The following is an 18,382-nucleotide window of genomic DNA, read 5'->3' as shown; positions in this document are numbered from 1 at the left end:
TTTTTCCTGGAGTTTAGTAGATTCAGCAGTGAGTGCAACAGGAGGCACAGTTGCTAGAAAGGGAGGGAGGGGAGGGGAACTAGATCCCTGGTCTTCATTGTGCCTCCTATTCCCTCCCAGACTTCAGTTCTGTAGAGACCAGAAAACATCAGGCTGGAAGACATCTGGCAGGCTGTTATTACTTTGGAGAAAACTTTAAGTACTAAGCTATGCGATATGGCTACTTTTATGGGAGCAGTTAAAAGAAGTATTCGATTGAAGTTCTTCATATTTCTGGAAATGCAGTTCCCTCTTGAATAAGATTTTTATTTATCTCCCATTCAAGAAAAGGGAAGAGGGGATACCATCATTCTCACGTGTATGCAGATAGTCTGGATCTACTGTGTTCCTTGAGGTTTCAACTGAAGACGTAGTTCATCCTGGTACTTTATTCATTTTCTTTGTTTTTGAATCTGACAAAGGTTCAGTGATAATATTTTTCTTTTGAGTAAGGATATGGTGTATATGGGTCAGAAGATTTGGTTGTTACCACATGTATGTAAACAGACACAGAATAGGAGGAGATTGTTTCTTCAGTTGCATCAGGAAGTAAATTGGTTGGTGACTTCTATGATTTGAATACATTTTCTAATATTAGATATATTTTCTATAAATCTAAACTATTTTTTTTTCGGAATAAAAGAACAGTTGCAAGACCTGGAGTAATGCCTGGAGAAGAGGCTGTTAATAGTGCCTACTGGATTTTGTCTCCCCTTCAACTCATTTTCTTTAGTTTTGATATATTGAGATTATTGCTAATGCGATCTAATTATTCCCCATTTTCTGGTGATACTTCTTTTCTACTTGACTTAATAGAGAGTAAGCAGTGTTAAGGGTATAAGATTTTTTAGTTTATTTTTTGTTGATTTATTTTCCTTTTTTCTGCATGCTTATCTCTTTTATGTGCAAGTGTGTTTTGATTGATTCACTTGTAAAATGATAAATAGAACATTTTTAAAAAGATTTAATTTTATGTAGCATCGTTCCTCTTCAAGATGGTGAACAACAAACCAAGGTTCAAAAGATGTCCCCATTGCACTTCTAAAATTAATCTCTCTGATTAGCATGACTGATGTGTTTGGTGTCTTGCTTCTTCCCATGATGATCTGCCTGTACATGTATGTCAACGAGTTATAACTTGGAGTTTTTAAAATCTCAGATTTCCACCTTACCAGTTAAGGTGAAACATTCTTTGGCACAGAGACCTAGTTGGGAGGAAGGCATTAAATCTGAAAAGTCTTGATGTCTTGATGTCATAAAATCTAGTGCCAAATTGCATATGCACTGCACTGACTATCTCTACACTGATAAAGAGACAATCTCCTTAGTACTAAAGACTTATCGATGCCTTCCACTAGCAAAGCCATGGCTCCATCTTCTGCATAGCGATAATCTCAGTGCAGAGAATCCGTTTTCGGCACATAAGAATCAGAACAGGTCCAAAGTGCTTCAATCCCACTTTTGGTTCAGATGGTTTTTCTACTCTTCTTACTACAGTTGTCCAACATTCTATGGTTAGGAAGGTGTGGATTAAATTTGTAAAAAAAAAAAAAATTTTATTGATATGCTACTACCTCCTCTCTCAGAGCAGATGTCTCCCATTTTAGAGTAAATGATGCATAGATGGAAAACCAGCCTATTATTCCAACTTTTTACTCTGACTCACCCTTATCTAGGGTGTGGACAGTGTCAGAGGAACATCCTATAATATCTCTGATTCACAGGAAGGCTCTGAATTTTCTTTTATTTCTCCACTCTTCCATTTAGATCATGCTTTACATGTCCTCCATCTGATCCCTCTCCATAACCACCTAGTAGTACCTGTTCTCCTGATAATACAGCATATCCCGCTTTTGTCCAGAAGACAGCCAAGAAGATTCCTTTCCCCATATTCAAAGAAGTGGAACCTAGGGAAGACATGTTTGGTTTAAGATCATTAAATCTCCAAAGCAAGTTATAGCAGTACTAGTATATAGACTAGAACAGGAACTTCAGACAAGGGTTTGGCAGACACTTTTGTCAATACTTTAAATCACAAAAACTAGATATCAGATATAAGGTTCAGTCTTGGCCATGCCATCATAGATGATGTAAATAGGGTGCCCAAAGTTAAGAGACAAGAAGGTTACCTGGGTCTCAGGTCTGGCAGGGCAGGAGTGGGCTGGCTGGTGTAAGTGGAAGCATCAGGCAGCCACAGAGTTCCCAGAGCAATGATGTCATTGTAGCAAGCATCCCAGAATGCTAGTAAAGCTACTTGACAGTTTGGAATCCAAAAAAAAAACCTGTTTTTAGAACAGGAGTGTTGATTAGTGCTCAGCTCCACAGGCCTAGTAAAAGTATCACAAGCATAAAAAAAAGAGAAGGAACGGTAAAAAGAAAAATAAAGCGTGACTGGAAAGTATGTATGAGTGTGTTTAGAGCAAAGGCTTCTGTAAAGGTAAGGGAAAGAATAGAACAGAGTTACTGATAAAGTTAATGCTGCCCCACGTAATTCTGAGCAGCTTAGTTTAACAGGTGTAAGCCTGGAAGATATGTCTGAAAGAAAACACACACGGTGAGCAAAATAAATTTGCTGAAGGGACAAATGAACTGTCACAGTACAAATATTTCAGAGTCAGCCCTGCAAAAGAGGTTTGATTAATGATTAGTATTAAAAAAAAAAAAAAAGCTGACCAGAAACAAAATAAAGTGACAGTAACTTTCATCACATTCGCATCCCTTCATGACAACAAAGTTGCCAAATTGAAATTAAGGCAACAGAGCAGCACTTGTCTGTGAGCAGTAAAATTGTTAAGTATCAAAGTAATAACTCTCTAAGGGGGTTATATTCCAAAGCGATCGCAAGCGAAAAGTCCCTTTTGTGTGCGATCACTAAATGGGGCGGCGTCAAGACTGGAACAGGAGGAGTTGGGGTGGACATTGTGAGGACATCGCGGACAGCGAAAAGGTAAGAACCCTTTTCGCTGCCTATTTCGCGTCCAATAGCACCACCTTTTATGATGGCGCTATTGGGTGCGAAAGCCGGCAGCGATTGCACCGCAGAGGTGCAATCGCTGCCGGCTTTCGCAGGCCTGCCCCCCCCCCATTAGTGCGCAATTCAGGGAACCCTGCGACATAGGAAAATCTAGCCCTAAGTTATGTGAAGCAAGGTTTCGGTGCTCAACGTATGATGCTGTAAATGTATACGTATTCTGTTCCTTCTCACGGAATAGGGTGCATTGATTATTATTTTTTTATAAAGCTAGTTAACACAGTTCACTAAGCCATGAAGGAACCTTACATCTAGGGAACTCACCACATAACTAGTCTGCGAAGAAGCTTGGTATAGGGAGGTAGTCTCTCTTTTTGGTTTTGTTTAAGTTAGGCTAGTAGGAAGAAGATCAGAAAAGCCAGAAGGAAAAGACAAGAAGAACAACGGAGCCTACAGAGACTTTCAACCTGTCTTGCAACAGTCTCAAGAAGCATAAAACTAAGTGTACACTGGACATACCAAAATAGCCAGATCTGAGCTTAAAGTATACAAAAGTCAAACAAATATACAGGAAGAGACAAAAGATACAGAAAAGAACATAAAGAAGGAGAAGAAAACACACATAGGAAACACACAAACATAAAGCATAAAAGTCATATACTTACCTGAACAAGAATATAAGAAAGCTCTTGTTGACCTGAAAGACATAAAAAGGACACAAAGTCTCAATTCTTTAAGGAAAAACATTAAGAGAAAAGTAATTTTAATAGTTAAAGAAGATAGACTTAGGTACTTATCTAATAGTATTTGTTCTATTGTCTTGTTGATAAGCTTATGTAGGTCTAGAAGGTCTGTGTGAAAGTTGAATTATTAAAACCAGTACAAAGAGAGAAAATATAGAAAGAATATTATAAGTAAAATTATTAGAGAAACGTATTTCACACTAAGAATAATTTAATTTTAATAAAAAGAAACTTCATTTGCATAATTCTGTGAAGTGAATTGTATCTGTTGTGTTTATATATCCTTGCCTCCCCTTCCTAGCTTGGAGGAAATTGCTGGGTGGGTTGTGGCCCCCTGACCCTGAGGGAGACCTAGTTGGGAGGGAGGCATTAAACTGCACCCCTGCGGGTATCACCTGAGAGCTTGCTGCCCTGGTCACACGACTACACTCTTAACATCAACCATGGCCATAATGGAAGTCTTCACCCCACAAGGGCAGCGGTTTACAGTGACATCAGTGACCATACAGTCTATCCAGTCTGCCCATCCACACTTATTAAGCTTTACAATCCCTACCACTCTCTCAGAGATCCTCTGTTTTTATCCCATGTTTTCTTGAATTCAGATAATGTACTTCTTACCAATACCTCTATGGGGAGGCTGTTCCATGCATCCACTACTTTGTAAAGAAATATTTCCTTAGCTTACTCTTGACTACTACTTTTCACCCTCATCCTATAAGCCTCCTTTTCGTTGAAAGAGACCTGCCTCGTATGCATGAAACCTTGGAGGAATTTAAATGTCTCTATCAAATCTCCCTATCCAGCTTTTTCTCTAGGATATTCATGTTTAGATCTTTGTTTGTCCTCCTATACTTTAAAACAAAGACCATTGACCATTTTAGTACCCACCTTCTGGACCGAATCCAACCACTTTAATTTTTTTTTTGTAGATGCAGTCTCCAGAACTGCACTCTGAGGCAGTGCCCTTCTACCTGTGCAGGACCAGACTTAGATGCCTGGTCCACCTTAAATGCCTTAAGGGGAGAGTATGCTCTGTGGGCAGGATCCTGCAGGGCAGGTGGGGCTCAGAGGGCATAACCAGAGACTAGGGAATAAGAGCTGGGATCCAGGTGGGGATAACCAGACCAGACCCAAGTCTCTGGGAGGAAGGCAGCTCCTGTAATGTAACACTGAGCTGAGACGAAGCAGTACAGACTGAGTAGAGAGAGTACACTATCTGAAGGTAAAGGCAGTCTACTGTTGTAAATATGACTGAAGCTATGAATAAAGATTGTTTTAAGAAAAGCTGGAATCAGATGGAATTCTGCCTCCAGGCCTGTGGGAATCACCGCTCGTTCCCAGATGCACAATATTCCAAATGAAGTCTCACTAGGGACTTAAACTCCTTTTTACTGCTGATCATTCTTCTCTCTATGCAACCAAGCATCTTTCTGGCTTTTGTCATTGCCTTATCCATCTGTTTGGCCACTTCAAGATAATCAGATATGATCATCCCCAGATTCCGATCTTCCTTCGTGCTTAAAATAATTTCTCCCTCTATACTGTACCACTCTCTTGGAGTTTTGCAGCCAAAATGCATAACACTGCATTTTTTTTGCATTAAATCTTAGCTGCCACACTCTAGACCATTTCTCTAACTTTGCTAGGTTGTCCCTCATGTTTTTCACAATTTCCTGGCTGTCTACTCTGTTGCAGATTTTGGTATCAGCCATAAAGTAACAAGCCTTTCCCTCGGTTCTTCAGCCGTAGGAGGGAAAGAGGAGCGGAAGGAGTAGATGCTCTGGTACTTCCTTGGCCAAACAATGTTCTTCTCTATGTGTTTCCACCCTGGCCTCTGATCGGCAAGGTCCTGCGTCGGATAGAGGTTCAGCGAGTCGATGTTGTTTTAGTGGCTCCGGAGTGGCCACGCCATCCGTGGTTCGCGGACCTGGTCAGTTTAGCGCTGGACGGTCCCCTGCGGTTTCGGGATCTACCGTGCCTCCTGTCTCAGGATCCGGTTTGTTTGGAAGAGGTCGAACGCTTCTCTCTAGTGGCATGGCTTTTGAGAGGCATCGGTTAAAGAATAAAAGTTACTCTGATGCTGTGGTAACTACTTTATTACGTTCTCATAAGAACATAAGAAAATGCCATACTGGGTCACACCAAGGGTCCATCAAGCCCAGCATCCTGTTTCCAACAGTGGCCAATCCAGGCCATAGGAACCTGGCAAGTACCCAAAAACTAAGTCTATTCCATGTAACCATTGCTAATGGCAGTGGCTATTCTCAAAGTGAACTTAATAGCAGGTAATGGACTTCTCCTCCAAGAACTTATCCAATCCTTTTTTAAACACAGCTATACTAACTGCACTAACCACATTCTCTGGCAACAAATTCCAGAGTTTAATTGTGTGTTGAGTAAAAAAGAACTTTCTCCGATTAGTTTTAAATGTGCCCCATGCTAACTTCATGGAGTGCCCCCTAGTCTTTCTACTATCCGAAAGAGTAAATAAGCCTTTGTAAGCCTTCTATATCGTTGGCTTATGCAAGAGTGTGGAAAGTTTTTGAGTCATGGTGTACCGAACATCAGTTAGATCCGGTGCAGTCTTCTGTGTCAGATATTTTCCTTTTTAATACTTCTCTGGGGAAAGATCTTGCCTTATTGAATAACACCTATAAGATACACAATCCTGGCAATTTTAACAATATATCACACCACCAATCAAATTTAAATTATATGTCACTATATGATAAATTTTTATTGAATAACACAGCAAAAAAGGTTTTCCAATCAGCTATGTTAAATTCTAGAATAGCTGCGCTTCAATTATACATGGTGCATATATGTTTTCTTGCTTACAGAAACTGCATGATATGGCTCAACTTCCAGCCAGTTTCAAGAAACATTTCTTATCTACTGTCCATACAGCTGAAGAATATAGTAAGCACCTCAAGAGATCAAGCTACGAGGTTTATGAACTTCTTCCAGAACATCAGCAATAGCATTGGAGCCAGAAGATTTGCTTGGCTTTAAGTTTTAAGGCTTCTTGAAAATTTACATGAAAAATGTGCTGATGTTCCATGTACAATAAATAATGGCATTGGAGAAAAAGTGACAGAAACTGTAGATCTTAAGGATCATTATACTACTTTCCTGACACTCAGCAATGAGGGAAGAACCGTTTATATCTAAAAAGCCTTAACCTCATTACTTCAAAAAGTAGTACTTCTATTCAAGGAGAAAATACCTTATCCTTTTCAGCAATCACATCCTCAGCAATATTACCCAGTCAGCATGTCAAAGAAAGAACACAAACCAAATCTTTGTGGCTTTCTCAAACTAAATCAGAATTTGTGATTACAACATAAAACAGTTCCTAGTTAACCTTCCAGTGGGGAGAAGAAGCCAACATTTCATTCATGCATGGTCTTTAATAACAACAGATCATTGAGTATCAAAGATCATACAGCAATGATATTATTTAAATTTCAAATCCTCTCCCCCAAACAGTTTTGCAAGAGTTACTCTGTAGGTAACAAGGACTATCAACCTTATTCTCAGCCAGTGCAATAGAGCATGTTTCAGTATAGGAAAGGAATATAGATTTCTTCTCCGAGTACTTTCTAATTTCAAACTAGAGAAGAGATCTTTGTCCTGTCCTGGACCTTAGGAACCTCAACAAGCATTTAAAAAATGAAAAGTTCAAGATGATACTTAAGTATCATTCTCCCTCAATTGGAAATCAATGATTGGCAGTCTACCCTAGATTTCAAGGGTGTGTATACGCACATTCCAGTTCACAAAAATCACAGCAAATGTCTGTTTTACCATACAGAATAATCATTATCAATACTCCAAAAGTATTCACAAAATGCCTTGCAGTACTCACTGCAAATTTAAAGCTACACAATGTATTTGCTTTTCCCTACCAAGATGACTGGCTCTGCCTCTTCATCTAGTCAGACCAGGCCAGCCAGTGGATTATGCATGCCAACCAGCAGATGGAGACAGAGATCAATAGGCCTGCTGATGTCACCTTTATATACCTCTGTGTTGACAACCAGCCTGCCAGTATTATCTGTCTCCAGCAGATAGCTGACAAGCATTCCATGTTGTGTGCTCAGTCTGGCTGAATAATAAGGACTTGTAGACTCCCGAGATGAAAGACAGTTTCTCCCTCCTTCACTTAAGCAAAAGTCCCTGCTTTGAAGTTAGGAAGAAGACAGAAGCAGAGGTAACAGGAACTCCAGAAGTGGCAACTGCTGTTTCTTGCCTCTTTTGAGCTAGGGAGGGCCAGAAGATTTCCAGGGGAGCTTGGTTCCTCTCTTGCCTATTCTTTGCTACCACCTATCCCTTCCCGCTTGCCTTCCCTCCTCCCCCTTTTGGTTTGAGGTCCTATGCCTTTAATGTGAATTGTGCTGTGCTACTCAGTGGCAGTGTATCATGGCAGCAGGGGGAGTAGAAATTGGCTGTGGGGGATATTTTGGAGTCCTGCCAGTGAGACCAGGGTTGTTTTTTGTGGGGCCCGGGTACCATAGCCATGATTGTTTTCTGAGTGCGGGAGAAAGGTCACATTGTGTTCAGCCTGCTACATTTGGAAAGTGTAGGCTGGGACAACTCAATCACTTATCTGTGAGTATTCTCTGGCCTGTGGTGAGTTCACCGCAAATTTGTTACAGCAGGAGGAGGGGTTCTGAGGCTGCGGAGAAATCCGTGATTGAGAGAGTTGTGTCTTCTGCTCCAGCAACCATTTTACTCTTGTGGGGTGCAGAGGGACAAGTTGCCCCTCCCCCTCTCAGAGGAGCTTGGGGAAATGGGGGGGGGGGGGGGAGTCCTTTGTGTACTGCTGAGCTTACCTGGTCCAGGGCTTTTCCTGATGGTGTCTTCCTTTCCATGGGCTTTGATATCCCAGAAACTTTTAAAAGGAGTGCAGACCTTTTGAAAGGTGCAAGGCACTTCCCCAGGGACTGTCTCTGCTGTTCTTGCTCCTTTTGCACCTAGTCTGTCTGTGGTTCCTGTGCCTTCCCTCCCAGTGTCCTCAGGTTCTGGTATTAAGGGTTAAGAGAGAGTTAAGCAGCAGAGAGGGGAGTCCCAGGTGAGGCATTTCCTCCTTTGGATGACTCTCTAGATGGTTTAAGTATTTTCCAGGAGATAGTGATGTGGATTTAGAGAAAGGAGAAGTTCCTTCAGATAGGGAGGATCATGTGTCCATGCTGCATCTCTTCCATAGAGCTGAGTTCATGTCCCTAATTTCGCAGTCTTTGTGCACTTTGCAGATTTCCCCTCTCCACCAGGCAGTGCAAGATCTTGTTGATTTGGAATGGGCAACCTCAGAGGCTAATTTCAAAGGGGGCTGCTCGTTAGCCAAATTGTATCCAATAGATCCTCAGTTGAGGGATAAAGTTCCATTTTCCCAGAGTTAGATGCCTTGGTATGCTCAGTTATTAGGAGAATAACCATTCCTGTGAAAAGTGGGGTGGCTCTGAAGGATGCACAGGAACAAAAATTAATTCTCCTTTAAGCCTTTGAGTGTATGAGTATGTCCCTTCAGAGTGTAGCCTATTGCTGTATTGTGGTGTGATCTGGGCTCCATCTGGCACAGGTTGCCCAGGAAGAGCTTGATGAGGAGTCTGCACCATTGGAGCCCAGAACAGCTTATTGGCAGATTCTGGGGATAATTTGGTGCATGCCTCAGCAAGGAGTGTTGCATCGGTTATAGCAGCTCGGCAGCTTTTATGGATGTGTAACTGGTCAGCAGATTCTAGCTCCAAAACTAACTTGATGGAGCTTCCCTTTAAAGAGACGCTTTTGTTGGTTGAGGAGCTGGGGGATAAAAAGGCAAAGGCATAGGACAATTCTAAGGTCCTGATTCCCAGAGGACAGAGCTAAGGCTCCACAGCTGGGGTATTCTTCTTGCAGTAGGGATGTTGAGGCTCAAAGATACAGATAGTGCCACTCTTCTTCCAGTCAGCAGAACAGGACCTTCTCAAGGTTTCATTCCTTCCATTTTAAGAAAGAAAGTAAAGATGGAGCGACTGGCTCCAGCTCCTCTAGATTATTGCAGTGAGTCCTTGGGGATCCTATCTGAGATAACAGAGCTAGGTGGCCAACAGTCTGTTTTATCAGAGGTCAGTCCATGTTATGATGGTCCAAGGGGTCCTGGAAATAAGAAATGGTTACACTCTGGAATTCACCTAGCCTGTTTCCGACACTTTTACAGTCTCTATTTGTCACTTGACCACGAAAAGAAAGGCAGTAAAGGCCACTCTGCAAAGACTTCTCGATTTGAGGGCAGTGGTTCCAGTTCCAAAGACCAAGAAGGCTGGGGACACTATTCCATTTACTTTGTAGTTTCAAAGAAAGAAAAATCTTTACATCCCATTCTGGATCTGAAGCGAGCCAACAACTTCTTGAAGGTCTATCATTTCAGGATGGAAACCTTAAGATTTGTGATCATGGTTGTTTAGAAGGAAGAGTTTTTGGCCACTCTGGACTTAACAGAAGCTTATCTTCACATCCCAAGCTGGAAGGAGCATCAGCTTTTCCTCCATTTTGCAGTCCTTGACCATCATTTTCAGATTCAGGCAATGCCCTTCAGCTGGCAATAGCTCTAAGAACATTCTCCAAAGTCATGGTGTGGTGGCAGCAACCCTTGGCAAGGAAGGGATTTTGGTGCAGCCTTATTTGGATGAGTGGCTGATTTGGGCGAAGTCCCTTCAGGAGAATGTCTCAGCATCTTGGTAATTCAAGTGTTACAGGAGTTGGGCTGGATTGTCAGTTTTTTCCAAAAGCAATCTTCATCCTTCTCAGAAGCTGGAGTACATGGGAGCTCAGTTCGATACAAAGGTGAGTTCAGTATGCCTAATTGACCAGAGGATCCAGAAGTTATGTGGTCAGGTTCAGGCTTTAAGAGCAGCCAAAAAGACCCCCAAAATCAGTCTTATTTTGACGCTCAAGTTCATGGTGGTAGCCTAGGACTTTGTGCCATGGGCGAGGGCACCCATGTGTCCTCTTCAGAGGGCTTTTGTTTGCCAGATGAAGTCCCCAATCTCAAGAATATTCATTGAGATTGCCATTCCCGGAGATGACAAGGCAGAGCATGCAGTGGTGGCTGGATGTCGAGCCCCTGGAGCGAGGGATGGATTTAGTCACACCTAAATGGATCATAGTAATGAATGCCAGTCTGTCGAGCTGGGGAGTGCACTGTCAGGATCTGTTTGCCCAGGGTCAATGGACTTCCAAAGAAGCGAACTGGTCCAATCGTTTGGAAGCCAGATATATTTAGCTAGCGCTTCACAAATTTGTGCCTTGGCTCATGGGACAGGTGGTCAGATGAGAAGTGCTATAACAATTGCGAACACAAGTGTTGTTCGAGATGGATATTCTTCTCCCATAGGCAGAAATGAATTTACAAACTTTGTCGACATTGCACATTGAAAGTGTGGACAGTGTCCAAGCAGATTTCCTTGATTGCCATGTCATAGATCCAGGAGAATATTCCCTATTTCAAAAAACGTTCGGCCAGATTGTAGCAATCTGGAGTCTTTTCATTTGGGATCTGATGGCAAGGGTCCAGAATACAACAGTAAACCGATTTTTGAGCCGAAAGAAGCACTCATGTTCATCCAGAATCAACGCTCTAGTTCAGGTATGGCCAACAAAAGAGGTACTATGCGTGTTTTTCCCTTTGGCCCATATCAGGTAGACTACTTCAATGAATTGTCTGTCATCTAGGGCTCGTTCAGCTGGTAATGCCAGATTGATCTTGTTGGCCATGATGTGTGGCTCTTTGACTGCTTTGCAGCAGATCTCTGTATTGTCCGACTCACAAAGACCTACTTTATCAGGTTCTACTGGTTCACGAGAATACAGATCGGTTTGTCTTATAGTTTGGCCCTTGAAAGGGAATTTTTAGTGAAGAGTTATTCTTCGGTGGTAGTGGCTAAGTTGTTGAGAGCTAGAAGATTCTTCATTTCTTTAGCCTGTGTGCAAATTTGGAGTGTGTTCAAGGTTTGGTGTTTGGAGCGGCAAGGTATCCTCGAGACCACTCCCTATTCCATTGATTTTAGATGTCTTGCAGAAAAGTCTCTCTCTCTGAAGGGATGGCTTTTAATATCTTAAAGATACAGGTGGCAGCTCTCTCGCTTGTTATAGAGATCCAGTTAATGATAGACCGCTATCTTCTCATCTGGATGTCTTCCATTTCTTGAGAGGAGTTAAGCAAACACCAAACCTTGAACACTCTCCAAATTTGCACACAGGCTAAAGAAATGAAGAATCTTCTAGCTCTCAACAACTTAGCCACCACCGTCGAAGAATAACTCTTCATTAAAAAATTCCCTTCAAGGGCCAAACTATAAGACAAACCAATCTGGATTCTTGTGAACCAGTAGAACCTGATAAAGTAGGTCTTTGTGAGTCGGACAATACAGAGATCTGCTGCAAAGCAGCAGGTCATCAGAGGCAGGCAGAGCTCCGGAGTCTCAATGCGTGGATGAGACGATGGTGCAAGGAAGAGGGATTCAGTTTTGTTAGGAACTGGGGAACCTTTTGGGGAAGGGGGAGTCTCTTCCGAAGGGATGGGCTCCACCTTAACCAGGGTGGAACCAGACTGCTGGAGCTAACCTTTATAAAGGAGATAGAGCAGCTTTTAAGCTAGAACAAAGGGGAAAGCCGACAGTCGCTCAGCAGCGCATGGTTCGGAGAGAGGTATCTTTAAAGGATACTAATGATGCATTAGAATTAGGGCATCCCGACAGTGAGGTTCCAATAATAAGAAAAGTAATCCAAGTGCCTGTAACTAAAAACTCACCTGAGCTAAAAAATTCTAACTTATCCCTATCAATTAAAAAGCAGAATGAAAATACAAACAAAAAACAAACTTTGAAATGTTTGTATGCTAATGCCAGAAGTCTAAGAAGTAAGATGGGAGAATTAGAATGTATAGCAGTGAATGATGACATAGACTTAATTGGCATCTCAGAGACATGGTGGAAGGAGGACAACCAATGGGACAGTGCTATAACGGGGTACAAATTATATCGCAATGACAGAGAGGAGCACCCGGGAGGTGGTGTGGCGCTTTATGTCCGGGATGGCATAGAGTCCAACAGGATAAACATTCTGCATGAGACTAAATGCACAATTGAATCTTTATGGGTAGAAATCCCTTGTGTGTCAGGGAAGACTATAGTGATAGGAGTATACTACCGTCCACCTGGTCAAGATGGTGAGCCTGACAGTGAAATGCTAAGAGAAATTAGGGAAGCTAACCAAATTGGTAGTGCGGTAATAATGGGAGACTTCAATTACCCCAATATTGACTGGGTAAATGTATCATCACTTTCATCCCGCGCCGCCATCATTACACCCACATTACAAGGCCTGCACTGGCTCCCTCTAAAATCCAGGATCACCTTCAAAACATTGTTGATGATCCACAAGGACATTCACGGCATTGCTCCTCTCAAGCTAAGCTTTCAACTTCGCACACACACATCTACCAGACCAATCAGAAACGCCTACAAAGGATCTCTATATGCACCTCCGATCAAAACCACCTTAAGAAAACGCGCCTTTTCTACAGCCGGGCCCACCCTTTGGAACTCGCTTCCTCCGGAGCTGAGACAAGAACCGTGTCTTCAAACATTCAAGAAACACCTCAAAACTTGGCTCTTCAGACAAGCCTTTCTGGAGGCTCGAGATCATTCGGACACCGGTCAAAGGACATAACAGGACATTAGGGAGACACTGGTCAATGGACTAAACTGAACTGTAGAGAGACTCAACCTCTCTAGCATATCCCTCGATCCGTAGAGAGACTCAACCTCTCTAGCATATTCCCCGATCCTGATTTAATGCCACTCATCCCACCCCCTCCTCACTCTTCCTCTTCACCATCCTTCATCTAGATCTTCTCAATCCATCTTTCAGCCTGAGCTTCTCAACCCTCTCCTTCCTCATGGCCACCCGATTCCTCTGGGCCCCACCACGCCCTTTCTATTCCGCTTACTCATAGCAATATTTATTAGACGCCTTACTTTATCTATCGCTTTTTTCCACTGTTTATGCCGCCCCATTATATTTGTCATTCATTCGTTTTTTGACGACCTGTTTATTTATTATCAACTGTTATCTATAATGGTTTTATTTATAATTGCTTATCTATAATTATTTTTTTTATATATTCACCTGTTTTATTTATAAATGCTTATTTAATTATTATTTTTTTCTATATTCACCTGTTACTTAATGATTTGACGACTTGTTTCAATGTAACGCCATAGCTGCGACTGTTCTGTTTCAATGGAAACCGATTTGATTTGATATTTTTATCAAGAATGTCGGTATATAAAAATTATAAATAAATAAATAAATCATCGGGACACCCTACAGAGATAAAGTTCCTGGATGGAATAAAGGATAGCTTTATGGAGCAATTGGTTCAGGAACTGACGAGAGAGGGAGCAATTTTAGATCTAATTCTCAGTGGAGCACAGGATTTGGTGAGAGAGGTAACGGTAGTGGGACCACTTGGCAATAGTGATCATAATATGATCAAATTTGAATTAATGACTGGAAGGGGGACAGTAAGCAAATCCATGGCTCTCGTGCTAAACTTTCAAAAGGGAAACTTTGATAAAATGAGAAAAATAGTTAGAAAAAACTGAAAGGAGCAGCTACAAAAGTAAAAAGTGTGCAAGAGGTGTGGTCATTGTTAAAAAATACCATCCTAGAAGCACAATCCAGATGTATTCCACACATTAAGAAAGGTGGAAAGCAGGCAAAACGATTACCGGCATGGTTAAAAGGGGAGGTGAAAGAAGCTATTTTAGCCAAAAGATCTTCATTCAAAAATTGGAAGAAGGATCCAACAGAGGAAAATAGGAAAATGCATAAACGGCAAGTTAAATGTAAGACATTGATAAGACAACCTAAGAGAGAATTTGAAAAGAAGTTGGCCATAGAGGCAGAAACTCACAGTAAAAACTTTTTTAAATATATCCAAAGCAGAAAGCCTGTGAGGGAGTCAGTTGGACCGTTAGATGATTGAGGGGTTAAAGGGGCACTTAGAGAAGATAAGGCCATCGCAGAAAGATTAAATTATTTCTTTTCTTCAGTGTTTACTGAAGAGGATGTTGGGGAGGTACCCATACTGGAGAAGGTTTTCATGGGCAATGATTCAGATGGACTGAACCAAATCATGGTGATCCTAGAAGATGTGGTAGACCTGATTGATAAACTGAAGAGTAGTAAATCACCTGGACCAGATGGTATACACCCCAGAATTCTGAAGGAACTAAAAAATGAAATTTCAGACCTATTAGTAAAAATTTGTAACCTATCATTAAAATCATCCATTGTACCTGAAGACTGGAGGATAGCTAATGTAACCCCCATATTTAAAAAGGGCTCCAGGGGAGATCTGGGAAATTACAGACCGGTTAGCCTGACTTCAGTGCCAGGAAAAATAGTGGAAGGTGTTCTAAACATCAAAATCACAGAACATATAGAAAGACATGGTTTAATGGAACAAAGTCAACATGGCTTTACCCAGGGCAAGTCTTGCCTCACAAATCTGCTTCACTTTTTTGAAGGAGTTAATAAACATGTGGATAAAGGTGAACCGGTAGATGTAGTATACTTGGATTTTCAGAAGGCATTTGACAAATTTCCTAATGAGAGGCTTGTAGGAAAAGTAAAAAGTCATGGGATAGGTGGCGATGTCCTTTCGTGGATTACAAACTGACTAAAAGACAGGAAACAGAGAGTAGGATTAAATGGACAATTTTCTCAGTGGAAGAGAGTGGGCAGTGGAGTGCCTCAGGGATCTGTACTGGGACCCTTACTTTTCAATATATTTATAAATGATCTGGAAAGAAATATGACGAGTGAGGTAATCAAATTTGCAGATGATACAAAATTTTCAGAGTAGTTAAATCACAAGCAGATTGTGATAAATTGCAGGAAGACCTTGTGAGGCTGGAAAATTGGGCATCTAAATGGCAGATGAAATGTAATGTGGACAAGTGCAAGGTGATGCATATAGGGAAAAATAACCCAAGCTATAGTTACACAATGTTAGGTTCCATATTAGGTGCTACTACCCAAGAAAGAGATCTAGGCGTCATTGTGGATAACACATTGAAACTGTTGCGATCCCGGGTCGGCCACGGGATCGCCGCCTACCCGATCGCGGCTCCGGCGTCGGTCCGCGTTCCCCAGGCCTCCGGGGACCCCCTCCGCCACGGCCCCGACGTCGGGTGACCTCGCCCGGGCCTGCAGCGTCCTCCTCCGCCTCGTTCCTGCCCTGCCGAAGCAGCCGGCGTTCTTCGGTGGCTGGCCCCGCCCCCTAGACGCGCGCGTCCCTGCTTCCAAATTAAAGGGGCCAGCGCGGGAAACCCAGAAGACTGCCTCCGGTGACGTCAGACGCTGCAGGGCTACTTAAGCCCTGCAGTTGCTCTTCTCCAGTGCCTTGCAACGAGGTTCCCAGGTTTCCCTGTATCCAGTTGCTGCGTTCCTGCTTCTTTGGTTCTTGCTTGGCTCCTGACCCCGGATTGGCTTGCGTTGATTCTTGGCTTCTGACCCCGGACTGGCTTACGGTAATTCTCTGGCTTCTGACCCCGGACAGGCTTACGTTGATTCTCTGGCTTCTGACCCCGGACCGGCTTACGTTGATTCTCTGGCTCCTGACCTTGGACTGGCTTACGGTGATCCATTGATTCCCGACTCTGGACTGGCGAGTGACGACTCTTCGGCACTCAACCTAGGACTTCTTCTGACCAGGCCCCCGCGGGCCCTCCTAAGTCCCAGCGGCCGGGTTCCTACGGGCTCCTCCTGGGGGGACTCCGGCTTCCAGGGTGAATCTCCTAAGTCCCAGCGGCTGAACTCCTACGAGCTCCTCTCGGGGGAGGATCAGCTTCCAGGGCGAAGATCTTCTCACCACAGTGCCACCGCCACCATCTCCTGCTTCCTCGCCAAAGCCCTTGGTCGCATAGGGCTCCCGGGGTTCCACCTTCGGCCAGCCACCAGCCTGTCCTTGCCGCCTCCCGGCCGGGGCCACTCCTGCAACCATCTTCAGCAATCCATCCTCTGGCTCCGACCGGCCCAAGGGTCCACGAATCCAACAGAAATCATCGGTTCAGTGTGCTGCGGCAGTCAAAAAAGCAAACAGAATGTTGGGAATTATTAGAAAGGGAATGGTGAATAAAACGGAGAATGTCATAATGCCTCTGTATCGCTCCATGGTGAGACCGCACCTTGAATATTGTGTACAATTCTGGTCGCCGCATCTCAAAGATATACTTGCGATGGAGAAGGTACAGAGAAGGGCTACCAAAATGATAAAGGGAATGGAACAGCTCCCCTATGAGGAAAGACTAAAGAGGTTAGGACTTTTCAGCTTGGAGAAGAGACGGCTGAGGGGGGATATGATAGAGGTGTTTAAAATCATGAGAGGTCTAGAACGGTTAGATGTGAATCGTTTTTTTATTCTTTCGGATAATAGAAAGACTAGGGGGCACGCCATGAAGTTAGCATGTGGCACATTTAAAAGTAATCGGAGAAAGTTCTTTTTCCCTGTTATGGAGCGCTAGGAGAGCGATCCCACTCCTGGGTGATGTGTGTCCTTGGGCCACGGCTCGACCCCAGAGGACTCTGAAGAAGTGCCGCGGGAGGCGTGGCATGCCCGAGCATGGGCTGGACGGAAGCAAGACTGGAGTGATGACCCGGAGACAGGCCCTCCTCCGGACCTGCCCGCTTCGGAAGACCCAACAACGCAATGTTGGTCTTGTGAACAGTCCTCCGACCGTTCCCAGCCCTTTCGGACCTGCCGCAGGGTATGGCACGAAGCGGCAGGCCGGATGGAGGCCAGGACAGCGATGACTGGAACATAGATTCAGACGAGACTCCGGAACGTGATACTAGACGTGCAGACCTAGACTCAGAGACAAGGTACTGGACGTGCTGACGTAGACTCAGGCATAGACGTGGACTTCAGGAATGAGGTGCAGGATGCATAGACGTGGACTTAGGCACAGACGTGGACTCAGGACGAGATACTGGATGCACAGAGGTGGACTCAGGAACGACGTAGACGCAGGCATGGACGTGGACTCAGGAATGAAGTGCAGGATGCATAGACGTAGACTTAGGCACAGACGTGGACTCAGGAATGAGGTGCAGGATACATAGACGTAGACAGGCACAGACGTGGACTCAGGAATGAGGTGCAGGATGCATAGACGTAGACAGGCACAGACGTGGACTCAGGACGAGGTACAGGATGCACCGAGGTGGACTCAGGAACGACGTAGACTCAGGCATAGACGTGGACTCAGGAATGAGGTGCAGGATGCATAGACGTAGATTAGGCACAGACGTGGACTCAGGAATGAGGTACGAAGGAAGACATGGGTACTGTCCCTCAGGGCGCCCTACTCAGACCACCCGCGGGACTGAGTCGCGGACCACCCTGGAAGCGAGAGAGCACAGGGAAGAAGCAGGTTGCTGCACTCCTGGCAGCTCAAGGCAAGGATACGCTGCACTCCTGGCAGCTCAAGGCAGGTTAAAATATCAGGAACAGGAACAAGGATTAAGACAGACCTCAGGGCTGGAACAAGGACATCTGGAACAGCAGGAACATCAG

General features: G+C 43.7%; 1 protein-coding gene across 5 annotated transcripts in view; it reads left to right on the top strand.

The window, feature by feature from the left end:
• The window catches only part of LOC115094027 (protein FAM122A-like), a 210,949-nt gene that overhangs the window by 131,261 nt on the left and 61,306 nt on the right, over positions 1 to 18,382 (top strand). Inside the window, exon 10 of one of the 5 annotated variants that reach the window (XM_029606656.1) lies at positions 6,597 to 6,734. The exons of the other annotated variants lie outside the window; for them this stretch is intronic. Within the exon in view, the coding sequence (XP_029462516.1) occupies position 6,597 (1 nt within the window). The 3' untranslated portion in view covers positions 6,598 to 6,734. Of the gene's footprint in view, positions 1 to 6,596; positions 6,735 to 18,382 lie in introns of those variants that run through there. 5 annotated transcript variants of the gene reach the window in all.

The sequence above is a fragment of the Rhinatrema bivittatum genome, chromosome 6 (assembly GCF_901001135.1).
Source record: "Rhinatrema bivittatum chromosome 6, aRhiBiv1.1, whole genome shotgun sequence".
Taxonomy (NCBI): Eukaryota; Metazoa; Chordata; class Amphibia; order Gymnophiona; family Rhinatrematidae; genus Rhinatrema; species Rhinatrema bivittatum.
Note: the sequence above shows the minus strand (reverse complement) of the source record. Positions and strands in the feature narration are given on the sequence as shown.